Source organism: Prionailurus bengalensis, chromosome C2 (genome assembly GCF_016509475.1).
Source record: "Prionailurus bengalensis isolate Pbe53 chromosome C2, Fcat_Pben_1.1_paternal_pri, whole genome shotgun sequence".
NCBI lineage: Eukaryota > Metazoa > Chordata > Mammalia > Carnivora > Felidae > Prionailurus > Prionailurus bengalensis.
Genome location: NC_057350.1, coordinates 157,437,067 through 157,461,191, shown reverse-complemented (window position 1 = coordinate 157,461,191; position 24,125 = coordinate 157,437,067). Strand labels below are relative to the sequence as shown.

The following is a 24,125-nucleotide window of genomic DNA, read 5'->3' as shown; positions in this document are numbered from 1 at the left end:
GACCTTATGGACAAATTTTGGTCATGTCAATCCCATAACATATACCCGTCTCTTGAAAAGATGCAATTTTTAAAAAAATTATTCTTTCGGGGCACCCGGGTGGCTCAGTCAGTTGAGCGTCTGACTTAGGCTCAGGTCATGTTCTCACGGTCTGTGGGTTTGAGCCCAGCGTCGGGCTCTGTACTGACAGCTCAGAGCCTGGAGCCTGCTTTGGATTGTGTCTCCCCCTCTCTCCCTGCCCCTTCCCCACTCACACTCTCTTGCTCTCAAAAGTAAACATTAAAAAACTTTTTTTTAAATTTATTTTTTAATTTTTTTAATGTTTATTTATTTCTGAGACAGAGAGAGACTGAGCATGAATGGGGGAAGGTCAGAGAGAGAGGGAGACACAGAATCTGAAGCAGGCTCCAGTCTCTGAGCTGTCAGCACAGAGCCCGATGCGGGGCTCGAACTCACAGACTGTGAGATCAGGACCTGAGCCGAAGTCTGAAGCTCAACTGACTGAGCCACCCAGGCGCCCCTAAAACACTTTTTAAAAAAAATTATTCTTTTAAGTAATGTCTACACCCAACATAGGGCTCAAACTTATAACCTGAGATCAAGAATCACATGCTCTACGACTGAGCCAGCCAGGCGCCCCAGAAAGATGCAATTTAACTTTTTGTTTGCACCTGCACAGGGCTTAGCAATGAACCTGGGGCTCCCTGCTGACAGCCTCCAGAAGCGGGGCCTCTGCCTGGGGGTGCAGGGGAGGTGAACAAAACCAGTGCCCTGAACCGGCTTGCTCTTCATCTCTAATCTTGAAGCAAGTGATTCCTATCAGCCCAGTTGTCTCCTCTGAAGCCAATTTTACTGGCCCCGTGGGTTTTACTGTGCATTTTCTGGTCCTTTCAGCCCCAAGGAGGCAGAAAACACATCGGTGTCCCTCCTCTCTGCCCCCAGGCCAGCTGCTGGGTTGGCTGCTCATCTACTGACAGCTGTGGCAGGTTTGAAAGCTTGAGCACTAAACCTCAGGGGCTAAGACGGTCCAACGGCTGCAAGAACAACAAAACTGTACAAGACTCTTCTGGTAAGACCGTGTTTTAATTGCCTATGACACAGATACATCACATAATGGCTCACAGTTTAAGACTAAAGAAAAACAGATGAAAATGAGTTTGTGAACCCTTAATTTTAACTAAGCTCCCTGCAAAAAGAAAACCAGGGGTTAGAATCGTTTCAAAAGCGTGTCTTCAAAACTAGCACCTTTCACCATCTTTCTTTTATTCGTTCTGCCGTGATACAACTGAAAAGGCCTGTAAATACCCCCCTGGTCTCAAGTAACAGTTTTCTGAGAGCAAAAATGTCACTTTCTGTGTGCAGTGAAAGCCGGCATTTGGATGGGCTGGACCGGGTGGACAGGCTGGAACACTGGCTTCTTTCTCATCTCAGACAGTGTTTTCACCGCAGGAAGCAGCTGATTCCTTTTGATGATCTGTAAGGCCAGCTGGGTGTTACCTGTAAGAACACTTCCCATTAACGAAGCAGCATAAACACCATCATGCACAAAGCGAGCCATCAGCAGCGTGCAAGGGAGCCAAAGGTGGTCCAGGAGAGCAGCAGTCTGCCGCCGTTGCTGCACCCTGAAGCCACATAACACATCTGTCCCATCCCCACAAACCGATTTCAGAGACACGGGGTGCGCCCTGGGCAAGAGCCCCACAGTGATTCTAAGATACAGCCCAGCTTGAGAACTGGTCTCCGAAGGTAGACTGCATGGAAGCATGGAAGAGGGCTCTGGGACCAGTGGGCCAGCCCTAATCACACGTTTCGGGAAGCCAAGGCCAGCTGGGTACCAGGCACTTAAAAGCTGGCGAAAGCTATAAAAAGAAAGGAGCCATGTAAGGATTCCCACGATCAAAAGGAGACACGACTCAGAACTCTTAGTATGTCTGTTTCTTTAATTTCTTCCACACAGGTCTCCTCTCTGCTTCACGCTGTCCTGTGTAGGGCCCGCAGCCGTTTTTCCCAGAAGCCACGTCCTCAAGGGTTGTATGTGCTCAGAGGTGTGGCCTGGATTTAGGTTTGGATGATTCCAGCAAAACTGGCTTACTGTGAAACTCACTAATGACATCTATGTTCCAAATGCTACAGTGTACAACTCTTGGCAACTGGCATCCTGACGCATGTTCTCACTTCATTTGGGCTGCCTGAGAGAAAGGTCAATTAGCAGGGATTCAACCATAATTGGCTGTCAGAAGCTATGCTTCCCTGCCTTTTCACAGACTCAAAAAAGGAGCGGTTATGGCTAACTCGCAAGAAGCAGGAATTTGTAAGACGCCGAAAACTCCCCAGCTCCGGTCTTTTTTTCCTAGAAGAACTTGACGGGTAGTATGTTCAAGGAAGGCCGAGCTTCAAATTCAAAGAGATAAACCAGATACCAAAGAGCTGGGGCTCCTTGAAAGGGTCCAGGCCTGCCTAGGGGGAAGACGGGCTTACCGTTCTGCAGCTCCAGGTAGACTGCCAGTAAGATGGCTTCAGGGGGCACCTCCTTAGGGTGGATCATCGAAGCCGCCTTTGCTCGAAACAAAAAAGACCCCATGAGAAACCAACCGCTTGAGACAAACTCCAAGGGACGCCGAGAGGAGGAAAAAAAAAAGCCTACCGATGGCGAGTTAGCAAACTCGTGCAGCTCCTTCGAGCTACTACAGTTCTGCTCTGACGTCCGTCCTTGTCCCTACAGATTCAACTACACGTGTAATTTTTAGCTCGATGATTCTCCTTACCTCGGAATTCCTTTTTAAAAATATTTTTTTAGGGGCGCCTGGGTGGCTCAGTCGGCTGAGCATCCGACTTCAGCTCAGGTCACGACCTCACAGTTCGTGGGTTCGAGCCCCGCGTCGGGCTCTGTGCGGACGGCTCAGAGCCTGGAGCCTGTTTCGGATTCTGTGGCTCCCTCTCTCTCTGACCCTCCCCCGTTCATGCTCTATCTCTCTCTGTCTCAAAAATAAATAAACATTAAAAAAAAAATTAAAAAAAAATATTTTTTTAAACATTTTATTTATTTTTGAGAGAGAGAGAGAGAGAGAGAACAAGTGGGAGAGGGGCAGAGAGAGAGAGGGAGACACAGAATCCGAAGCAGGTTCCAGGCTCCGAGCCGTCAGCACAGAGCCCGACGCGGGGCTCGAACCCACAGACCGTGAGATCATGACCTGAGCCGAGGTCGGCCGCTCAACCGACTGAGCCACCCAGGCGCCCCCATCATGAATTCTTAATAGGGGAACGCTTTTCTCCCCTCTTGGTTTTTGCCTGCTTGGGGTTTTTCTCCCATGTCTTGACTCTATTTGGTTTTAAGAAGGATGTCAGACATTTCTCATTCTCCACTCCAGTCACTCACTGGTGCAGGTCTGTTGGTGGCTTTCACTCTAGACATCGTTGCATTTATATTCAAATGTGCATGTCCATTTGTGTTCCTAAGTAACAGCTCAGTATCGTAGGCCCCAAGTTCCCGACCTAAGCAGTAAGAACTCAAACTAAAAAGAAAAAGTTGGTGACACAGGGGCACCCAGGTGGCTCAGCTGGTTAAGCATCCGACTCTAGATTTCAGTTCAGGTCATGATCTCATGGTTCATCAGTCTGAGCCCTGTGTTGGGCTCTGTGCCGACAGTGTGGAGTCTGCTTGGGATTCTCTCTCTCCCTCTCTCTCTGCCCCTCCACAACACTCGCTCTCGGGGGGGGGGGGGGGGACACCAAAAACTTGGAAACAAGCATACCACTAAGCATTTTCGATGTCCTCATTCTTGAGGACCGAAATAGCACAACTTTGTCAAATAAAATAATTTAACTAAGCAACACGCGGTCCTTTTCTGGACCTGAGGGTCCCATCTCCAGCTAGCAGTTTCTCCCTGACCAGTCCTGAGAAAGGACGCCGGGCTTGCTCTGGGTCAGCCGTGCCGAGACCAGAGGTCTATTTCCTCAGGCTGGGCCTCTCTGGGCTGCAGCCCTTTCCCACCCACACTGTCAACTCGTATTTCCCCATCCAGTGTCGGGTGCTCCGGTGCCAGGCTGCTCTGCCTGCTCCCTGATCAGAAAGTGCACTCGTACAGACGCTTCCTGACCAGACATGGGCGTGCGGCTAAGACATGGACTCATCCTGAGAACCACAGGCGTGCAAACGGCTAACAGTAATCCAGACAGATTTCCCCAAATGCTAGGGAGAGAGGAGAGCGAATGCACTGTGGATACACAGAGAAAAATAGGTTTCTGGGCAACGGGGAGCTTCGGGGAGGCGCCCGCCTCAGTCCCCTCTCTCTCAGAATGGAATCGGAGAAGCAGAAAATGGGGAGAGAGGACTCGCAGGCCCAGCTGTGGAGATGGGAGACGTCTGGGGGACCAGACGCTTGCACAAGGTCAGCTCCCGGCAGCCCCAGGAGAAATCTCGGGTGAGCAGGGACTCGCACCCAGGGCACATGACCTAAGTTCCTCACGAGTGAAGCAGGGAGGCTTTTGTTCCTCTCACCACCTCCCTGAGGGGCAACCACTCAGTTCAGGAAACAGAGTTCACACTTCCGGGCCAAGCCTCATACGGGCAAGAGCCTCTTCACAGCATGCTGTGGGTGCTGCAACGTCCACTTTGCCTCCAGGTGGCTAGTTACCGCAGGTCATTTATCGTTCTCTGCGTGGACTACAGTCTGCAGCTTTCCCGCAGGTACGAGAATTCACAGCAGCAATTTTATGAGACTTGACGGTGCTGTGCTTACTGGCCGTTCAGAAAGGCCAGTGGTGCGCAGGGACCCTCGGAACCATCTGCGCAGAGCACGGCCCTGCCCTCCCAGGCAGGGCAGGCCTCCCAATTAACACAGGTTCAGGCACTGGAGTAACCTAAACCCCAAGGGACCAAAACAACCCCGCCCCTTCAGACCCAGAGCCAGCCCTGACCCATCTGTGTCTCCCAGCGTGGCAGCTGCCTCGGCCACCTGCTGCACGAGAACCTGAGCTAGACTGTGCACTCTGCAACTTGGATCAAAGGCCCTGTTTGCTCCAGCCACTGGGGTCCATGGGCACTCTCAGAAGGGTTGTTAAATACCCTAGCCCGGCCACTAAGAGCAGTGAGTTTTTCAACTCCTTCCCCGTCAACTTGTGTGACTCAACTGCGAGATGACAGCACACACGTTTCCCTGGATAGTCCCATCACTTAACTTTTCTGATTTGGGATCAGAAGTGCCGACGAGATGCCACTAAGTTAACTAAATATCACTCTTGGCTATTTCGGCACGGTAAGGTTCTTCAATGCTACACACAATATGGTGGACTTCCTAGGAAATTTCCAGGAGCCACCATTATCTCCGGAGAACAGGTTCAGTTTCAATGTCAGTTCCCCCGACAAGCATACAGGGACGTGGGCCCTCTCACGTGCTGCTGGTGAATATACCATTTGGCACAAACTCTCCGCATTTGAAGTCTTAGAATTCTGCATCGCTCTGACCTTGCAATTCCCTTCTTAGGCAGGGCGTGGCATGCCTACCTGTTTACTGTCTTATTCCCGTGGCCTGCTGAGAAGTAAGTGCTCAGACACTTGCTGAATGATTATCCTTTTGAGGAATCACCCCTTTCTGAGTCTGTGACATCCCTCTGGAGCTGCCACTGGTGATACATCCTCCCCTTCTATAGGTAAGGGTCCGTGACTCATCCGGGGATGGGCGGGAATCCTAAAGAGGCTCAATCAAAGTCTTCCCGGGGTCCTAGTGATGACGCACCATCTCAGCGGTAGGATTCAGGGGTGCATTTCAGGGACAGGCTGCCAGCTCTCGGTCTGAAGTCTCTTGCTTTAGTGCTCCAGCCCCACAGTTTGTACCCTGCCACCCATGACCAGTCTCCGCAGCTTCTAGCGTGTCCTTCGACAGCTCTTTTATGCACATACAAAAGGTCCTTTCACTTAGCAGGTCTCGGATATGTCATCATTTTGGAACACAGAGTTTACAGCTGCATGTGTTCGGCTATATGGATGCACCATTATTCAGATGATCCCTTATTTACATTGGTTTCCAGTCTTTTGAAATTTTAATTATTAAAACCATCAGGAAGAACGCTCCAGTAAATGCCTAGTTCATTTTCAATAGCTGATCGGTTGTTTACCTTGCAAGGGCATTTTTAAGCCTGGGAAAGTAATATTCTGATTTTTAACAAACAAACTCAGCAACAAGACCCACAGACTGCAAACCTTTTGCTGGCCTCACCTGGTGCAGACACTTTCGAGCCTTGTCGTATTCGCTCCGCAGACAGTAGGCGCTGCCGAGATTGAACAGCATCACGGTCCTGGCAGAGGTGACGGAACTGGGGTAGCACTGGGGGGCCCGCTTCCCAGCTGGGGAAAAAGAGCGCGGACCGTGCTGGAGAGGCCAGGGCAAGGGCAAGAGCGCCACCCAATCGACCGCCCCAGCGGCTGCGCAGAATAGAGCTCAGCCCTATTTTTAGGCTGACAAATGAAGGACACAGAAGGCTTGAGTCTACATCTTTGGGGTGTGAGCCAGGCTACTTTAAGTATTTACGAAACTTCTTACTCACAGGATTCCATTGCTTCATTTTCACCTTTGTCCGATCCTACAAAGACAAGAAAACAAACCTGAGGGGGTAGGACAACACAGCGTATTTTCTAGAAACCTAGTCTGTTTATGAAATGGAAAATCCACTCTATCGAAGCAATCTCTCAGTATGTCGAGGGAGGCTCTACCGGAGGGTACCAGCAGGTAGCCCCCTCCCCCCATGCCTGCATAATAATCTCGAATACAATGAATGCCAGTCTTGCTTCCTTAAAAACTTAGCCATGATTTAAAACTCACTTTTGAATGCTTTCTACTTTTCCCTGGACTGCTGAATCCCTCCAAAGAGAAAAATACAGTATGAGAATCAAAACAAATCGTTCTAGAGGTGCCTGGGTGGCTCAGTCAGTTAAGTGTTAGATTCTTTTTTTTTTTTAATTTTTTAAATGTTTGTTTATTTCTGAGAGACAGAGAGAGAGAGAGAGTGAGCAGGGGAGGGGCAGAGAGAGAGGGAGACACAGAATCCAAAGCAGGCTCCAGGCCCTGAGCTGTTGGCACAGAGCCCGACATGGGGCTCGAACTCTTGCACTGAGATCATGACCTGAGCTGAAGTCAAACGCTCAAGCCACTGAGCCAGCCAGGTGCCCCTAAGTGTCAGATTCTTGATAATGCCTCAGGTTGATATCTTGCAGGCTGCAGGATCAGGCCCCGGGGTTGGGCTTTGCACTGAGCGTGAGGCCTGCTCGGGGTTCTCTCTCTCTCTGTGCCTGGCTCCCATTCATGCACACCCGCTTTCTCAAAATAAATACACACAAACGTTTCAAAACAAAACAAATTTTTCTAATACTACCATGCTTTCAAAAGTGAAAACTGATTTAAAATAGTCTCTCTTTTCTTTTTGGTAAGTAATCTCTACATCCAACACGGGGCTCGAACTCATGACCCCGAGATCAGAGTTGCACGTTGTACCAACTGAGCCAGCCAGGCACCCTTCTATAATGAGCATTTAGACCATATGATAATCAACTCCCAGATCTACCCAGCAAACAATTACTACAAAGTAAGTACAGCCAAATTTGTAGACGGCCAACCTAAAATCTCCTTCCCTTTCCAACTGTGCCCTTAAATTTCCACACATCCTGAGTTACAACAGGAAGGCTGTGGAAATGGTGACCAGTTCTGATCAAATGTGTCCTCACGAACCTTGGTCCTGTTCATTTGAAGAGATGCCCAAGGAAACATCAGTGACATTCTCGGGGTTCAAATGAGTAATGGCATCAGATATCCTGTCCAGAGAGATGAGGGCTTCTGCAGCATATAAATGGCCCAAAAACCTAAATGAAATAAACAGATCACATACACACAACACCCAGTGTATAACAAGCTTTGGTGTACATATGCTTCATGTATTTCACGTCTATAAATGGATTAATTAAGGGCTAAATTTTATCTCTTTACAAAAGTATCTTAAAATATACAACAATCGTTTGTATTAGCTAAGCTGGAACAAATGACATGTGTCGATTCAGAAAGCAGCTGACAACAGGCAAACATACTGTTCTGTTTATGCAGAAAGTAACATCAACATGAAGCTCTGTTTTAGAATGAAGTTCTAAAACAGCAGCTCGGTCGAAGGATGAAGCCATCAGGCTCTGCTGCTGGACGGGTCCAGAGACAGCGGAGGGCCAGACTGGACTGAGACCAGATGTGGGTTGGACCAACTTTACTTCTATTCCAAAGGTCTCCTGCTTTGTCAAATCTATTTTATGCCCACTGACGTCAGGACGGATACACATCCTCCTGGCTTACAACAGCCTGCTTCTTGCAGTCCTTTGCTTACGAGATGATTCTTCCCTACGGTCACCTGATTGATTTTTCAAAAATAAAACAGGATTAGATATTTTACACGCTTGCTGAAAATCTTAATGACTTTTTCTACACGAGAACAAAACAAAACTTTTATGGATTTAAAGTTCTCCAAGTTTGGTCCCACGTTTCTATATCCAGTCACTATTCCCACCCCCTCAGAGATGGCTCTCCATCCCACCAGACAGTGTCCTGGGCTGGGCACACCCACTGCTCCCCGGTGGCCTTGCCTTCTTGGGCAAGCCTGGCCTCATCCCCACAAGCCAATATCTACTCCTCTTCTTTTTTTAAAAGATTTACTTACTTAGGATTTTATTTTTAAAGTAATCTCTACATCCATGATGGGGCCTGAACTCACAACACCAAGATCAAGAGTTGTAGACTCCACTGACTGAGCCAGTCAGGGGCCCCCCCATATATTTTTTAAATATTTTTACTTACTTAATTTATTTAATCTCTATGCCCAACTCCTTTTAAATGGTTAGCTCAGGTCTCACCTACTCTAGCTAGCCTGCCCCAACTGAATCTGTCCCCATGAATCTCAAGCCCTCCAATTTTAGGCTTTTTTCAATATAATCTTTTTAGGGATTTTTTAATATGCATTAACTACTCAAGAGCTCTTTAATTTTTTATTAAGGAATTTCTTCTAAGTACCAGGAGCTGCAATGACTTTTTACTTTGCTTCTCCACCAAATACTCTAACAGAACGGACAAGTTTTTAAAAAATCAGTAACTTCAATTATATTTTGAAATAAGATAATTTGAAGTTTTTATTTAGTATCCACAAGCCAGTAATCATTGCAAAACACAAACACATATATCTAAAGAACTAGTTCAAATTGTTTTCTGTGAATTTATTTCAAGACATTTTCCGTTTTTAGCCAAATGCAACGCCTTCGTGACACCCAGAGCCAAGAAACCTTTGACTATGTGTCCAGAAAGCAACAAGGAGTGAGGGGGGTCGAGCTGCTGAGCTGCCAGATGCAGAAGGACCTACCTGTCTTTACTGGGAAGACAGACAGTGATCTCGCTGTTCACTAAGAAACCAACACTCAGGAAAGGAGAGTTAAGAGAATCAAAAAAGAAATGACCAGACACGGCTTGGCCAATCCCCTGAAAGTTGACAAATGAACTTAGAAACCCTCCAACAGAGGGCACGAACCTACTTGGGATTTATCTGAGAATAGGGACCACAATGTCAACCCAAGAATTTTAAGAAGCCGTGAGGACTTGGGTTTCATTTCCGTTGAAAAGAAAAAGAGAACACCGCACTGGCCGAGCGCGTCACAGCCGCAGCCTGAGCGCTGGATCGTGGCGAGGGCTGTGGCGGCCGACCCGGCTGGCTGGGACTTCGCTGGGGCTTCACGGAGCTGGGTGACGGAGCCTCCCCTCAGTGGGAGCCCGCCTGCCTCCAGCTGGAACTCAGGCTCCCTCCCGGCCTGGACGCTGGGTGAGGTTTTCTTGCAGAAGGGCAGCTGTCTTAGGTCTGAGCTGTGGCAGTCTCTTACCTCACCGGATGCTGACTCTTTTTTTTTTTTTTTTTTTTTGAAATACAAACGTGTGTTTGGGGAACACTGGCCTGAAACAGCCTTAATCGATGTTAATTTTAAATGCTTGTATACAGCAATACGTTTTCTTGAAGACAAAAATAATTACACCTTAGCAGAATTACTCCTCAGAGTACGATCTCACAATTCTAAGCACTGCACATTATAAACAAGACCACTAAAAAGCAAGAGTAAGTAATTATATTTTGGAGATCATAAGTATTCACCCACAGGATGAATGAGAAAAACAACTGTCCTAATGGTATGCAGAGTATTTGTGGCTTTGAGTAAAAGCCACATACAAAGATTCAGAGGACGCTGCTTCTCACTCAATTTCCATAAAAGGAAAGATGTGCTTTAGCAAATTTTAGAATGACAATGACACTACTAGTGAAGAGGCCTCTGCGGAGTTTGAATAAAACTCCTGTACTCAGAATGCTTGTTGGCCCCTTTAAACCGCAGTCCTTGCATCAGATTTATCCTGTTGAAGAAACTCCTTTTCGTGTGGGTCTTCTCCCTGAGGACTCCCTTTATCTTGGGGACCAATATGTGGACACGCGCTCCAGACAGGCCCAGCAGCGGACAGGAGACACTGTGCAGTTCCCACGTCCTGACGCTCCGTCCAGCAAACGCTATCGCTGTTAATCCTTGAGGTACAAGGGAAAAGAGCCTAACGCGGAATTACCAAATTAATGCTTCAATCAGTTGCCTTGTCTAGATAATATATATCCCACCGAGGGGGCAAAAAGCAGCGATATGCACCAAAAACTAACGAAAACCTCCACACAAAACAAACCCGGACGCACAGGGCAAGCCACACTTACTTAAGGGATCCTGACAGCTTGGGCTGCTGAAGAAGTTTATCTGCGTGATTCAAAGCCATAAGGTTATCACCTAAAGCCAGAGCCACGTAAGCACTGCAGGCAAGTATGGAGCATCTGGAACACAAAAGGGAAGCGCTGAAAACCTGAGTTACAAAATTGACAGCAGCTGTATTTGTTATTAAATAGGAAAGAAGGCCCTGATTATAGCTGTGACAATCTGGAAAGGAGGAAGCCACAGGTAAGCGTTAGGATGATGGAGAAACTGTCATCTAAGGCACGGTGTGCTGCTATTTACCTAAATCATCTGTAGCTTCCACCCAGCTGACTCCCATCTCTAACAAAATAACCAAAAGAGTTACAATATATATTTTGCCTGTCAAAAAAATAATGCAGTTACGGGCCTAGTGAGAACTTACTTCCCACAGAACATTTAACATCCTGGACATACAGTTACAGAAGCAGATCTTATTTTTTCAAACCCATTTCCTGAAGAAATACAATTAAGTTACTAACAAATCCACTTAGCTTCCTGTAAAGTGTTCCTCTCTGAGCCTGTTAAGTCTACAGTTCTCCCTAAGCAACGCTATCAAGAGTAACTAAAAGAATTTCATTCGCCTACACACTTTGTGAATATTCAAGAAAGAAATCAGGCTGAAAAGCTACATGTGAAGATAAGAAAATTCAGCTTACACTGATTTTGCTAAGTTGGGCTGGAAAGCTAAATTTCTATTCGGTTTTCTACTTAACGGGCAGCTCATTTACAGCAGGTCTAGCCAAGGACTTGGCACTAATAGATCACTTGAATGTTAAACAACCGCTCTAAAAAGCAATCTTAAAATAAACCCCTGTCAAGTAGAAATGAGGTCTGAATGGCCAACCACAAGGGAACCAACGAAGATACAGGGTTTTGAGCTATGTTTACAAATTACAGTACATATGTGTATCATTAAGTGCATTCGGGTTGTGATTTCAGTCTAAGCAAAATGTAACCGCTGCACCACCGCAGTTTTCTAGTAATCTGAAATCCTCTGACTAGAAACGGCCCTTCTGAAAGCACAGTGGGGCAAATCCAGAAGTGGTCTGCAGTTTCCGCTTCACTGGATGAGTCCTGGTTTCTGGAACCTTGGAAATTGTCCACTGAAGGCAAAGTGCTCCCTCGGCATCGAAGAACACAAAAAGGTAGACCGGTCCCAGAGGAAACACAAGGAAATGGACATTTACGGCCTTAAGCCACAATGGTAGGGCTGAAAGAGTGCCTAATGAGATCCCTTGTTTTATGAAGGTAGAAACTGAAATCCAAAGTCATTAAATATATTCCCTAGCTTAGAGTGTGTGACTTGAGTCGGGACTAATGTTGATCCCCAATTCACCGCCCTTCCCATCCGATCACATTGGTACTGTATCAGTTCACAGGACAGCCTACAGATAAAACAGAAAGGAAGGATTATGTTACGATTTTTCTAATGCATGTGTACCTATGCACACATAGGTACTCAAACTCGTCTTTTTAAAAGGGAAGAAAACAGGGGTGCCTGGCTGGCTCAGTCAGTAGAGCATGTGACTCTTGATCTCAGGGCTGTGAATTCAAGCCCCACATTGGGCATGGAGCCTACTTAAAAAAAAAAAAAAAAAAAAACCAAATAAAATAATAAAATATAAATAAAATAAAATGGAAGCAACCAATGTACTCCAAACATCAGAAGTTTCAATTTTCTAACTGAACTCCTAACTTAAAATCTGAACCCTGTTCACAGAAAAGAGTGAAAGCAGGCAAGGAGTGTCATTCTCAAAGGGGTATGTCTGTGTTTCCAGGAGCTGTCTGGACCAGCCAGGCTGCTCTGTGGCCACAGCCCCTGGGCAACATCCCCTTCCTCATGGGCCCAGAGGAGGGAGACCTTGGCTAGTTCTCTCCCCTGTGCAGAAGCTCCTCAGTGCCTAGCTCTGTCCTGAGATTAAGGGGGACTTAATTTCCTCTTTTGGCTTATTTGTAGTTTTTACCTTATTGTTTTTTTTAAAATTTGCCGTGAGAAAATTTTGCTTTAGGTTTATTTTGAGAGAGAGCGCAAGTGGTGGGGGGGGGGATGGCAGAGAGAGAGACAGAGAGAGAGAGGGGGAGAGAGAGGGAGGGAGAGAGGGAGGGAGAGAATATCCCAAGCAGGCTCGGCGTTGCCAGCACCGAGAGCCAGAACTCACAAAATCGGGAGATCACGACCTGAGAAGAAGCCGAGAGTCAAGACGCCTCACTGACTGAGCCACCCAGGTGCCCTGTAGTTTCCATTTTAAAATGGCAACGAATACTCATTCACTAGCCAGGTACGTATGTACTGCTGATGAAGACAAACGGCTGTTAAGGCCTGAGTCTCCATCTCCAGAGGCCCAAGGCCTCCCATGGGCTTAGGGCCTATACGAATGACCATCACAAAGTTTCATGTCCATTTTCATTCATGACTCGGCCGAAGGTCAGGGCAAAACATAAGCTCCTTAAAAGCAGAAGCCCACTATCTTTTGTCTCCTGCCCAGAGACTGTGGCAACCCCTCAGCATCTGTGCAGGCGGTGTGTAACAGGTGAGGCCACAGCTTTCAGTGTTTTTTCTGACTCAGGCACCCAGACCTCTACCTGTCCTGCTGGGAGGCTGCCTCGAGGACAAAGCTCCCTCAGACAGGGGAATGTCCCGCAAGCTGTGGGGCCTGGCGTCCGGGACGGCCACACCTCGGGGCGGGCTTGCTGGGAAAAGCCTGCCCCAGCCTCTCCCGACAGTGGGGGGCTATTACTGCCCCAGCCCCCTGTCAAGCCCACTTTGGGTCCAGAAATCAGTCATGTAAGGTTGCAGCAGGTTCCTGTTGCCCGGGAAGTCCAAACTGCAGTCATGTACCAGGTACAATGTGGTTTCCTCAACTTTTACCTCTTCTCCCAGAAGGTATTGTGTCAAGTCACAACAACGATCTTTCTTGTCAAAAATACTCATGTATGTGAACGTGGAACTCTGTGGGCTGGCATTCTGATCAAGAGCTGTCAGGACTAAGCAAGCATCACTGCACGAAACTCAAGCCAACATTTATGGCTCCTCTTTCCTCGGTGCCTCACAATCTGCCCCAGCTTCTCATCCTCCTCCTTTCATCCTCCTTTGCCTCTTAGGAGTCAACACTGCACTGTGCGTAATTCCCGCAGGGCTCTAACACTGCCAACACACACAGCTCGGTGTACCAAGCCCCTGGAGAACTCACTTTACTTTTGAGAGCTGCTACTTAATATCGAGCCCCCCCCCCCCACCCCTACCCCACTGCTTCCTCGAGTCACTGTCCAATCTGCTTTACCAAGCACTCAGTGGATCTGACAGGTCACCAGACTGGAAGAACTATACCTCAAGGGAAGAGACACAGAGCTTCTCCCGGCCCCTCTCCCCCTCCCACGGAGGGTCTGACACAACCCCACATTCTCTCCTCTGCATGCTGGAGGAGCTCGCTCTGGGTCCACAGACCGTCAACCCTCGGAAAGGAGAGAACAAAAAAGACAAGAAAAGAGAAAGGAAAGAAATGGGGGTGAGGACTTCCCTTAAAGCACCAAATTACAGCAACGAGCCATGTAAGACTGGGCATCAAAATCTGCCAAGCCACACACACTGTGAGTTAAATGAATGTAAAACTAATGTCTGAAATCGTTTAACCCTTATTAAGAGAGGCTAAAATGGGGGTAAACTTACTCACCATTTGTCAAAGGAAAATACATTTACAAAGCAATCTTATAGCGAACACTGTTTGAAAAATTGGCCCCAAAAAATCCAATGAAGAGGGGCGCCTGGGTGGCTCAGCTGGTTGAACGTCTGACTCTTGATTTCAGCTCAGGTCACGATTTCACAGTTTGTGGGCTCGAGTCCTGCATCAGGCTCTGCACTGACAGCACGGAGCCTGCTTGGGATTCTGCCTCCCTCTCTCTCTGCTCCTCTACTGCCCGTGCTTGCTCTCTCTCAAAAATAAACAGACAGGGGCGCCTGGGTGGCGCAGTCGGTTAAGCGTCCGACTTCAGCCAGGTCACGATCTCGCGGTCTGTGAGTTCGAGCCCCGCGTCGGGCTCTGGGCTGATGGCTCAGAGCCTGGAGCCTGTTTCCAATTCTGTGTCTCCCTCTCTCTCTGCCCCTTGCCCGTTCATGCTCTGTCTCTCTCTGTCCCAAAAATAAATAAACGTTGAAAAAAAAAAAAAAAAAAAGACAAACATTAAACACACAGAAAATCCAACACAGAATTTCTTCTGGGTCACCTTGGGTGGCTCAGTCAGTTGAGTGTCCAACTTTTTTTTTTTTTTTTTAATTTTTTTTCCACGTTTAATATTTTTGAGAGAGCGAGAGCCAGAGAGCAAGCAGGGAAGGGGCAGAGACAGAGGGAGATACAAAATCGGAAGCAGGCTCCAGGCTCTGAGCTGCCAGCACAGAGCCCGATGTGGGGCTTGAACTCACAGACCGCGAGATGATGACCTGAGCTGAAGTCGGCCACTTACCCGACTGAGCCAGCCAGGCGCCCCAAGTCCAACTTTGACTTAGCTCATGATCTCACGGTCGTGAGTTCAAGACCTGCATCGGGCTCTGTCAGCACAGTGCCAGCTTTGGATCCTCTGGCCCCATCTTCTGCCCCTTCCCGGCTTGCATATACTCTCTTTTTCAAAAATAAACAAACATAAAAAAAAATACAAACGGGAGCACCTGGGTGGCTCAGTCGGTTAAGTGTCCGACTTCGGCTCAGGTCATGATCTTGCAGTCTGTGAGTTCGAGCCCCGCGTTGGGCTCTGTGCTGACAGCTCGGAGCCTGGAGCCTGCTTTGGATTCTGTGTCTCCCTCTCCCTCTGCCCCTCCCCAACTTGTGCTCTGTCTCACTCTGTCTCTCAAAACTAATAAATGTTAAAAAAAAAAAAAAGAAAAAAAAAAAAAGGATTTCTTCCAAGCTGATTACGGTACTAGATTTTATAATTAAAAAGAAAAAAATAATAATAATGAGGGCGCCTGGCTGGCTCAGTTGGTAGGTCACACAACTCTTGATCTTGGGGTCATGAGTTCGAGCCCGACTGTGCGTATGGAGCCTACTTAAAAAAAAAAAATCTTTCAAACTATTTCCATGTATTTACAATAATCTCCAAAATGTTAAACTTGTCAACTCTCAAATCTTAAGAAAATTTAAGAGTTAAATAAGTTTTTTACTTCATGTCTTCCATAAGCATTTTGCTTTCTAATAACAGTTTTCTGCAAAAAAGCTTACTCACGCACCCCAAATCCAAAACAAACAGAAGCCCAGCACAAAGAAGCTGAAAAAAGGTTTTTTCAACCAAATCTACCATCCCAAAGGACCCAGTCCTAGCCTAGGCAGCAAATAAGATTCCTGAAGCCGCAGACACAGCATTTTATGCACAGGACCTGAAGACCACCCAACCCCATTCGCTTACTTGACAAAAAAGAACAGTAAGGCCTAGAGGGGTTAAATGATTTGTTAAATGGCTCGGTGGCCCTATAGGGCTTCCACAGAATGGCAGATGACCGAAGAATTATCCGAACCCTGCTGATAATGCGAAAGAAATGTCACACAGGCATGTTCCTTCTTTGGTAGAGTTGATTCTAAATGGACACATTTCAGTAAGGACCACATACTCGGTTGTAAGAGCACCAAGAGGTTCAAAAGATTATTAGCCATAATTCCGTTTTAGGTAGGTCTCGTGAGCTAGAATATGACCACTAGACTAAAACCGAAAACAAATAGGATTCTTTTTTTGTTTATTTATTTATTGTGAGAGAAAGAGAGTGTACAAGTGGTAGGTAGGTAGGTAGGTAGGGAGAGAGAGAGAGAGAGAGAGAGAGAGAGAGAGAGAGAGAGAATCCCAAGCAGGCTCCATACAGTCAACATGGAGTCCAATGCGGGCTTGAACCCACAAACCCGGAGACCACGACCTGAGCCAAAGTCAGATGCTTAACCGACTGAGCCATCTAAGCACCCCAAAATAGGGTTAAGTACACTAGAACTGTCTGTAATATTTATGTTATTACGCATTTGTTTGATTCATCTTTTTCCCAAAAAAGCTGGGTCTTAAGAGGTCCCTTTTAACTGAATGGGAAATCACTCACTTAGTATCAGAGTCTAAATGAACTCATTAAAGTTCCTTAATTTATACTTGTTAAATAACTGGGCTTAATTAAATTTGATCTGAGCACTTTCTTTTTATCCATTTTTATAGTTTCTTAAAAAAAAAAGACAAATTGAAATTTCACTTTTAATTTGTATGCTGTAATTAGAATTTTCTCATACAGACATTTCCCATGTGGGCCCCCAAATTATTTCCTATTATTTTTCAGTTCTGTTACACTTTTTTCCCCAAGTTCTAGACAGATACCATTTCAGTTTCAGAAATTAAAGGTTCAGCTAATATCACAATCTCAGAATGAATAACAAAGATGCCCTATTAAATGCAGACTCAGTACATACCCAAGACTGCTATTAAACCACTAAGCAATAATGAAATGTTAGTATGTGACTGATCATATGAACTTACTTCTTTACTGTTACTAAAGTATTAGTATGCAAAAGAATTAAGCTGAGACCTTACCTCTTATCATATGTAAGTTAACTCAAAATGGATCAAAGACCTAAATGTAACAGCCAAAACTATAAAAGTCTTAGAGGAAAACATAGGGGTAAACCAACATGAGCTTGGACTTGGTAAAGGATTCTGAGATACGACACAGAAAGCATGATCAAAGAAAAAAAAAACAGGTAAGTTGAGCATCATTGAAATGAAAAACTTTTACCTCAGTTCTATTTTTTTTTAACCTCAATTAAAATGAAAAAGTTTTGTGATTCAAACGCTACTTTCAAAAAAGTGAGAGGACAACCCACAGAATGGGAAAAAAATATCTGTAAATCACGTATCTGATAAGGGTCTTGTGTCTGAAATACGTAAAGAACTCTTACAAGTCAACAATAAAAGGGTAATAACCCAATTACAAAATAGGCAAAGGATGTGCATGAACATTTCTCCCAGGAAGATACACAAATGCCCAACGAGCACATGACAAGAAGCGCAACATCATTAGTCTTCAGGGAAAGGCAAAACTAACCCACCTTGAGATGCCAGTTCACACCCACTGCAATGTGCAATCAAACTCTGGGCAAATAACAAGTGCTGGTGAGGATGTGAACAAACTGGAATCCTCACATTCTGTTGGTGGGATTATGAAATGGTACGACCCTTTTAGGAAACAGTCTGGCAATTGCTCAAATGAGAAACAGAATTACTATGTGACCTGGCAATTCTACTTCTAGGTAAATATCCAAGAAAGGTAAAAACATACACAGAAAATTTGTACACAGAGATTTGTACACAAATGCAGAGAGCAGCATTATTCACAATAGCTTTAAGACAAATAATCCAGGGGTGCCTGGCTGGCTCAGTTGGTAGAGCACATGACTCTCGATCTCAGGGTTTTAAGTTTGAGCCCCATGTTGGGTGTGGAGATTACTTAAAAGTAAAGAAATAAAAAAAATCTTAAAAACAGACAAATAATCCAAATGTCTTCCAATGGATGAATGGATAAATAAGGTATATCCATATGATGAAATATTATTCAGCAATAAAAACGACTATGGTACATGCTACGACTTGGATGAACCCTGAAAACATTATCCTAAGTGAAAGAAGCCAGTCATAAAAGCCCACATATTACTTTGATTCCACTCATATGAATGTCCAGAACGGAAAAATCCATAGAGTTAGAAGGTACATTAATGAGGGCTGGGGAGCAGACTGGGGGCAGAGGAAGGACAGTGAAAAGGGTGCCTGGTTTCTTTCTGAGGTGATAAAGTGTTCTAAAAGTGGCTGTCGTGATGGTCGCACAACTCTGTGAATATACTAAAAACCACTGGATTGTAAATTTTAAAAGGGCAAATTGTATGATTTTTGAGTTATATCTCAATAAATCCATTTTTAAAACATAAGGTAAAGGGCACCTGGGTGGCTCAGTCAGTTGAACATCTGACTCTTGATGTCGGCTCAGGTCACGACTGGGCTCTATGCTGACAGTGTGGAGCCTACTTGGGACTCTCTCTCCCTCTCTCTCTGCCTCTCTCAAAATAAACAAACTTAACAAAAATGAAAAAAAAAACATAATGTATCAGTAGACAGTAAATGTTTGGCTGTTTTGTGTTTTGTTTTAAATTAGAAAGATTAAAAGAAAAGAATGCCTTTATAACTAATTGTTTACAAGAAAATCATGATCTCTCAAATGCATGTGGAAACATTAATATTTCAATCAAAGCAGAGAGCCAAAATATCAATCCTGCACAACTGTCTTCATTCTAAGATTCATTTGGACATTAGGCCTTTTAAAGACAAAAATGTCAGACTTTAAGCTGTATTACAAAGCTGTAATCATCAAGACAGGATGGTACTGGCACAAGAACAGACACTCAGATCAACGGAACAGAAAAGAGAACCCAGAATTGGACCCACAAACGTATGGCCAACTCATCTTTGACAAAGCAGGAAAGAATATCCAATGGAATAAAGACAGTCTCTTCAGCAAGTGGTGCTGGGAAAACTGGACAGCGACATGCAGAAAAATGAACCTGGACCACTTTCTTACACCAGACACAAAAATAAATTCAAAATGGATGAAAGACCTAAATGTAAGACAGGAAGCCATCAAAATCCTCAAGGAGAAAGCAGGCAAAAACCTCTTTGATCTTGGCCACAGCAACTTCTTACTCAACACGTCTCCGGAGGCAAGGGAAACCAAAGCAAAAATGAACTACTGGGACCTCATCAAAATTAAAAGCTTCCGCACAGCGAAGGAAACAATCAGCAAAAATAAAAGGCAACTGATGGAATGGGAGAAGACATTTGCAAATGACATATCAGATAAAGGGTTAGTATCCAAAATCTATAAAGAACTTATCAAACTCAACACCCAAAAAACAAATAATCCAGTGAAGAAATGGGCAAAAGACGTGAATAGACACTTCTCCAGAGAAGACATCCAGATGGCCAACCAATACATGAAAAAATGCTCAACATCACTCATCATCAGGGAAATAGAAATCAAAACCACAATGAGATACCACCTCACACCTGTCAGGATGGCTAACAAAAACTCAGGCACCAACAGATGTTGGCGAGGATGTGGAGAAAGAGGATCTCTTTTGCATTGTTGGTGGAAATGCAAGCTGGTGCAGCCACTCTGGAAAACAGGATGGAGGTTCCTCAAAAAATTAAAAATAGAACTACCCTACGACCCAGCAATTGTACTACTAGGTATTTATCCAGGGGATACAGGTGTGCTGTTTCGAAGGGGCACATGCACCCCCATGTTTATAGCAGCACTATCCACAACAGCCAAAGTATGGAAAGAGCCCAGATGTCCATTGACGGATGAATGGATAAAGAAGATGTGGTATATACACACAATAGAGTATTACTCGGCAACCAAAAAGAATGAAATCTTGCCATTTGCAACTACGTGGATGGAACTGGAGGGTATTATGCTAAGTGAAATTAGTCAGTCAGAGAAAGACAAAAATCATACGACTTCATTCATACAAGGACTTTAAGAGACAAAACAAATGGACATAAGGGAAGGGGAAAAAAATAACATAAAAACAGGGATGGGGACAAAACAGAAGAGACTCTTAAATATGGAGAACAAATGGAGGGTTAATGGAAGGGTTGTGGGAGAGGGATGGGCTAAATGGGTTAAGAGGCATTAAGGAATCTACTCCTAAAATCATTGTTGCACTATATGCTAACTTGGATGTAAATTAAAAAAAAAATGTTTGAGATATTCAGCTAAAATAAACGGCATGTGAGGAAGCTGGCATAGAAACAGTATTACATATTTGTGAAAAACATGTGTGAATACAAACACTTCAAACACAGTTCCGAAACCTCAGAGCAGCACTGTCCAACAGAAATGTAATTGGAGCAGGGAATATACTTTTACATTTTCTAATAGAGGGGCGCCTGGGTGGCTCAGTCGGTTGAGCGTCCGGCTTCAGCTCAGGTCATGATCTCACACTCCATGAGTTCGAGCCCCATGTCGGGCTCTGTGCTGACAGCTCAGACCCTGGAGCCTGCTTCAGATTCTGTGTCTCCCTCTCTCTCTGACCCTCCCCCATTCATGCTCTGTCTCTCTCTGTCTCAAAAATAAATAAACATTAAAAAAAAAATTAAAAAAAAATAGATAAATTTTCTAATAGAAACATTAAAGAAGGTAGAAGAAACAGGTGAAATTAGTTTTAACATATTTAAAATAACCCAATATACATAAAATATCATTTCAACATGTAATGTAAAAAAAGTTGCTGACACATTTTACGCAGTGTTGGCAGTGAGTTTCGAAACCCCTGGCATCACACATTAAACAGTGCGCCTTCCACGTGCTTGGTAGAGATGTGGGAGTGGCTGTGCCACCCCATACCACAACCGTAGGGTCTACGGAGTACGTGGCAAGAATTCTCTTTTCGTTAAGAAACTGAGCTTTCCATGACATGCCAGAATGCAGAACTGACCAGGTATGAATCATTGCTGGTTATATTTCCCAACATCATATATGTAGAATTGTATTACTTTTTGCAAAATTTCAAAATACCTTAACGTTTTAGTTTTTTTTTCAGTCATCTCTACCCCCAATGTGGGGCTTGAACTCAGAACCCCAAGATGAAAGTCACATGCTCTACTGACTTAACCACCCATGTGCCCCAAAACCTTAAAATTTTAAGAGCGATTAATTTATATACAGCAAAATGCGTAACTTTAAGGGTACAATTTGATGAGTTTGGATGTATACATGTAACCACTAGCCCAATCAAGATACAGAACATTTCTATCATACCAGAAAGATCCTTCTAGTCAATTCTGCCCCACCACTGCTGCGATTTCTATCAACCTAAATTTGTTTTGTAGTTTTTGCCTGGCACAGAATGGCATAAATGGAATCATACAGCATGAACTTCACACTGCAGGAGAAGAAAAACAATGGTTTTTTAAAAAAAATTTGATGTTTATTTTTGAGAGGCAGAGAGAGAGAGAGAGATGCAGAGAGAGAGAGAGGCAGACACAGAATCGGAAGCAGGCTCCAGGCTCTGAGCTGTCAGCACAGAGCCCAAGGCAGAGCCTGAACCCACAAATCACAAGATCATGACTTCAGCTGAACACTTGACCAACTGAGCCACCCAAGCGCCGCAGAAACACAGAATGTTTTGAGATTCATTCATATTGACTTAAGTATCAATAATTTGTTGTTGATGTTTTGAGAGGAGAGAGAGAGAGAAAGCGAGCGGGCGCGCAAGAGTGGGGGAGAGGGACAGAGGGAGAAAGAGAATCTCAAGCAGGTTCCACGCTCAGCACGGAGCCTGACGCACAACTCAATCCCCCCACAGCTTTGGGATCATGACCTGAGCTGAAAACAAGAGGCAGACATGGGTGTCGGGGTGGCTCAGAAGGTTGAGCATCTGACTCTTGGTTTTGCCTCAGGTCATGATCTCCCGGGTCAGGAGATCAAGGCCCACACTGGACTCTGTGCTCCGGTAGAGAGCCTGTGTGGACCTCTCTCTTTGCCCCTCCCCTGCTCGCACACATGAGGGTTCTCTTTCTCTCTCAAAATAAATAAACTTTCCAAAAGAAACACATAAAAAAAGAGTTGGATGCTTAACCACACGAGCCACCCAGACACCCCATTAATTTGTTGTTTTTTATAGCTGAGTAGTATAAAGTGGATTACAATGTAGTTACCCATTCTCCTACTAATGGTTATCTGCACTATCTCCGGTTTTTGTCTATCATGAGTAAAGCTGCTATTACTTATTGTGCAGACAAGCTTTTATTTCCCTTGGGTAAGTACCTAGAAGTAGAGTCACCTTTTATTTGAAAATGTTGTCACCGCATTTATTTAATTTAAGGCTGTAGAACGTGTGTATGCTTTCTTAACTGGATGAAACGGATGGCTCTGCAGAGCTCTGACAGATTCAGGAACTGAACAATATCCTAACAGCGTTCATCTGAGCTTCACAATTAAACTGCCTCGTTAATTTCTGACACATTTTCCTGATTTGGGGCAAATCTGTTTTAACTGAGAGAATATTTTTCTGAAAACTATCTTAATTCTAATACAGAATCTCACAATTCCTTCAAAATAGATCTGTCTGAAACTTGGTTAGAATGAGTATCTTTTGGAACCCATCTTCATTTATACAGAAATGAAAAAAAAGAAAGTACTCGAGAGGCTGTGAACCCATACTATAAGCAGCAGCCATTAGAACACTCATGATAATTTACTGCATATTAGTTATGCTGAAAATAGGAAATGAGGTTTTACATTGGCGTCTTGGGTATTACAGAGCACAAGGGGTCAAACAGAACAGTCCATAAAAACTAAAGTATACACTAGTCACACACTTTTCCAATCACATAAAAGAATGCAGGTCAGAAGTGGATGAAATCTCTAAGAATTCCATGATCTTAACAGCAAACCAATGTGCTCAGTGCCCTTCCTTCCACAGACGACAGCTGGCCCCTGCCACGGAGCTGCCCTTTAACACGCCCAACTGCATTAGGAGCCTTTATGGCTTGGGAAATTACCCACAAATCTTTCACAACTCCTTCCCTGCACCATTTGTCTCCACATTACCATCACTGCTATCCTGCACAGCAGTTCTTTTTATGAATCTACCCTAAGGCTCCTTCCATCTTGTCCCACTTCCTTTCTCCCGTCTGCTCCATGAAAAAAAAGGTTAACAGCTTCGCGCAAACCCATCTTTACCTCCCTTCATGATGACGGAATTCCCCAGGGAGGCCCTCTGCCCCTTTCCACAAAAATAGGGAAGTGACGTTCTTTTCTCTAGAAATCACCAGTCCTCCCACCAGGACACGTGGAAAGCCAAGAGCTGTGCCACGAGAGGTACAAAACTCTGAGAGGAAGTAGAACACCCCGCACGTACCCTTCTCTTTAATGCCACTTTAAGAATGCAAGATTAATTTACACAGCTCTGCAGCCGTTCGACCATCATGGAATAAAATACTTGCTAATCGCATGCATAAGACAACCCTAAGATTAATACAACACTCAAATAAATTTGTAAAAATTAAATCTAAAAACTGCTTAAATGCTCTCTTCATTAAGGATTCTCCTTAAGAACTGTGTCCAGTGATACTTACTGCAGCATTATTTGTAACATCAAAGACTGAAAACACTATCAACAGCTAAAAAGAATGATACATGTCATATCCATAGAATGTAATTTTATGCCCCTATTATGAAGAGGGAAACAGAGGTTTGTCCCAATACAGAGCAATCTCTAACGACACACTGTCAAACGGGAAAAGCAGGGTACAGAACAAGGTGGAC

General features: G+C 44.8%; 1 protein-coding gene across 8 annotated transcripts in view; it reads right to left on the bottom strand.

Annotated features, from left to right (window-relative positions):
• Nucleotides 1-1,064: 1,064 nt before the first annotated feature.
• Nucleotides 1,065-24,125, bottom strand: part of CNOT10 (CCR4-NOT transcription complex subunit 10) — a 72,263-nt gene continuing 49,202 nt past the window's right edge. For 4 of the 8 annotated variants that reach the window (XM_043595846.1, XM_043595847.1, XM_043595842.1 and 1 more), the window contains exons 14-19: nt 10,756-10,869; nt 7,722-7,852; nt 6,544-6,579; nt 6,216-6,343; nt 2,479-2,554; nt 1,065-1,497 (exon numbers count right to left, since the gene is read on the bottom strand). In XM_043595846.1, coding sequence (XP_043451781.1) covers nt 1,346-1,497; nt 2,479-2,554; nt 6,216-6,343; nt 6,544-6,579; nt 7,722-7,852; nt 10,756-10,869 — 637 coding nt within the window. In that variant the 3' untranslated portion in view covers nt 1,065-1,345. Of the gene's footprint in view, nt 1,498-2,478; nt 2,555-6,215; nt 6,344-6,543; nt 6,580-7,721; nt 7,853-10,755; nt 10,891-24,125 lie in introns of all 8 variants that reach the window. The other 4 variants (XM_043595845.1, XM_043595840.1, XM_043595841.1 and 1 more) reach the window with 2 other exon arrangements.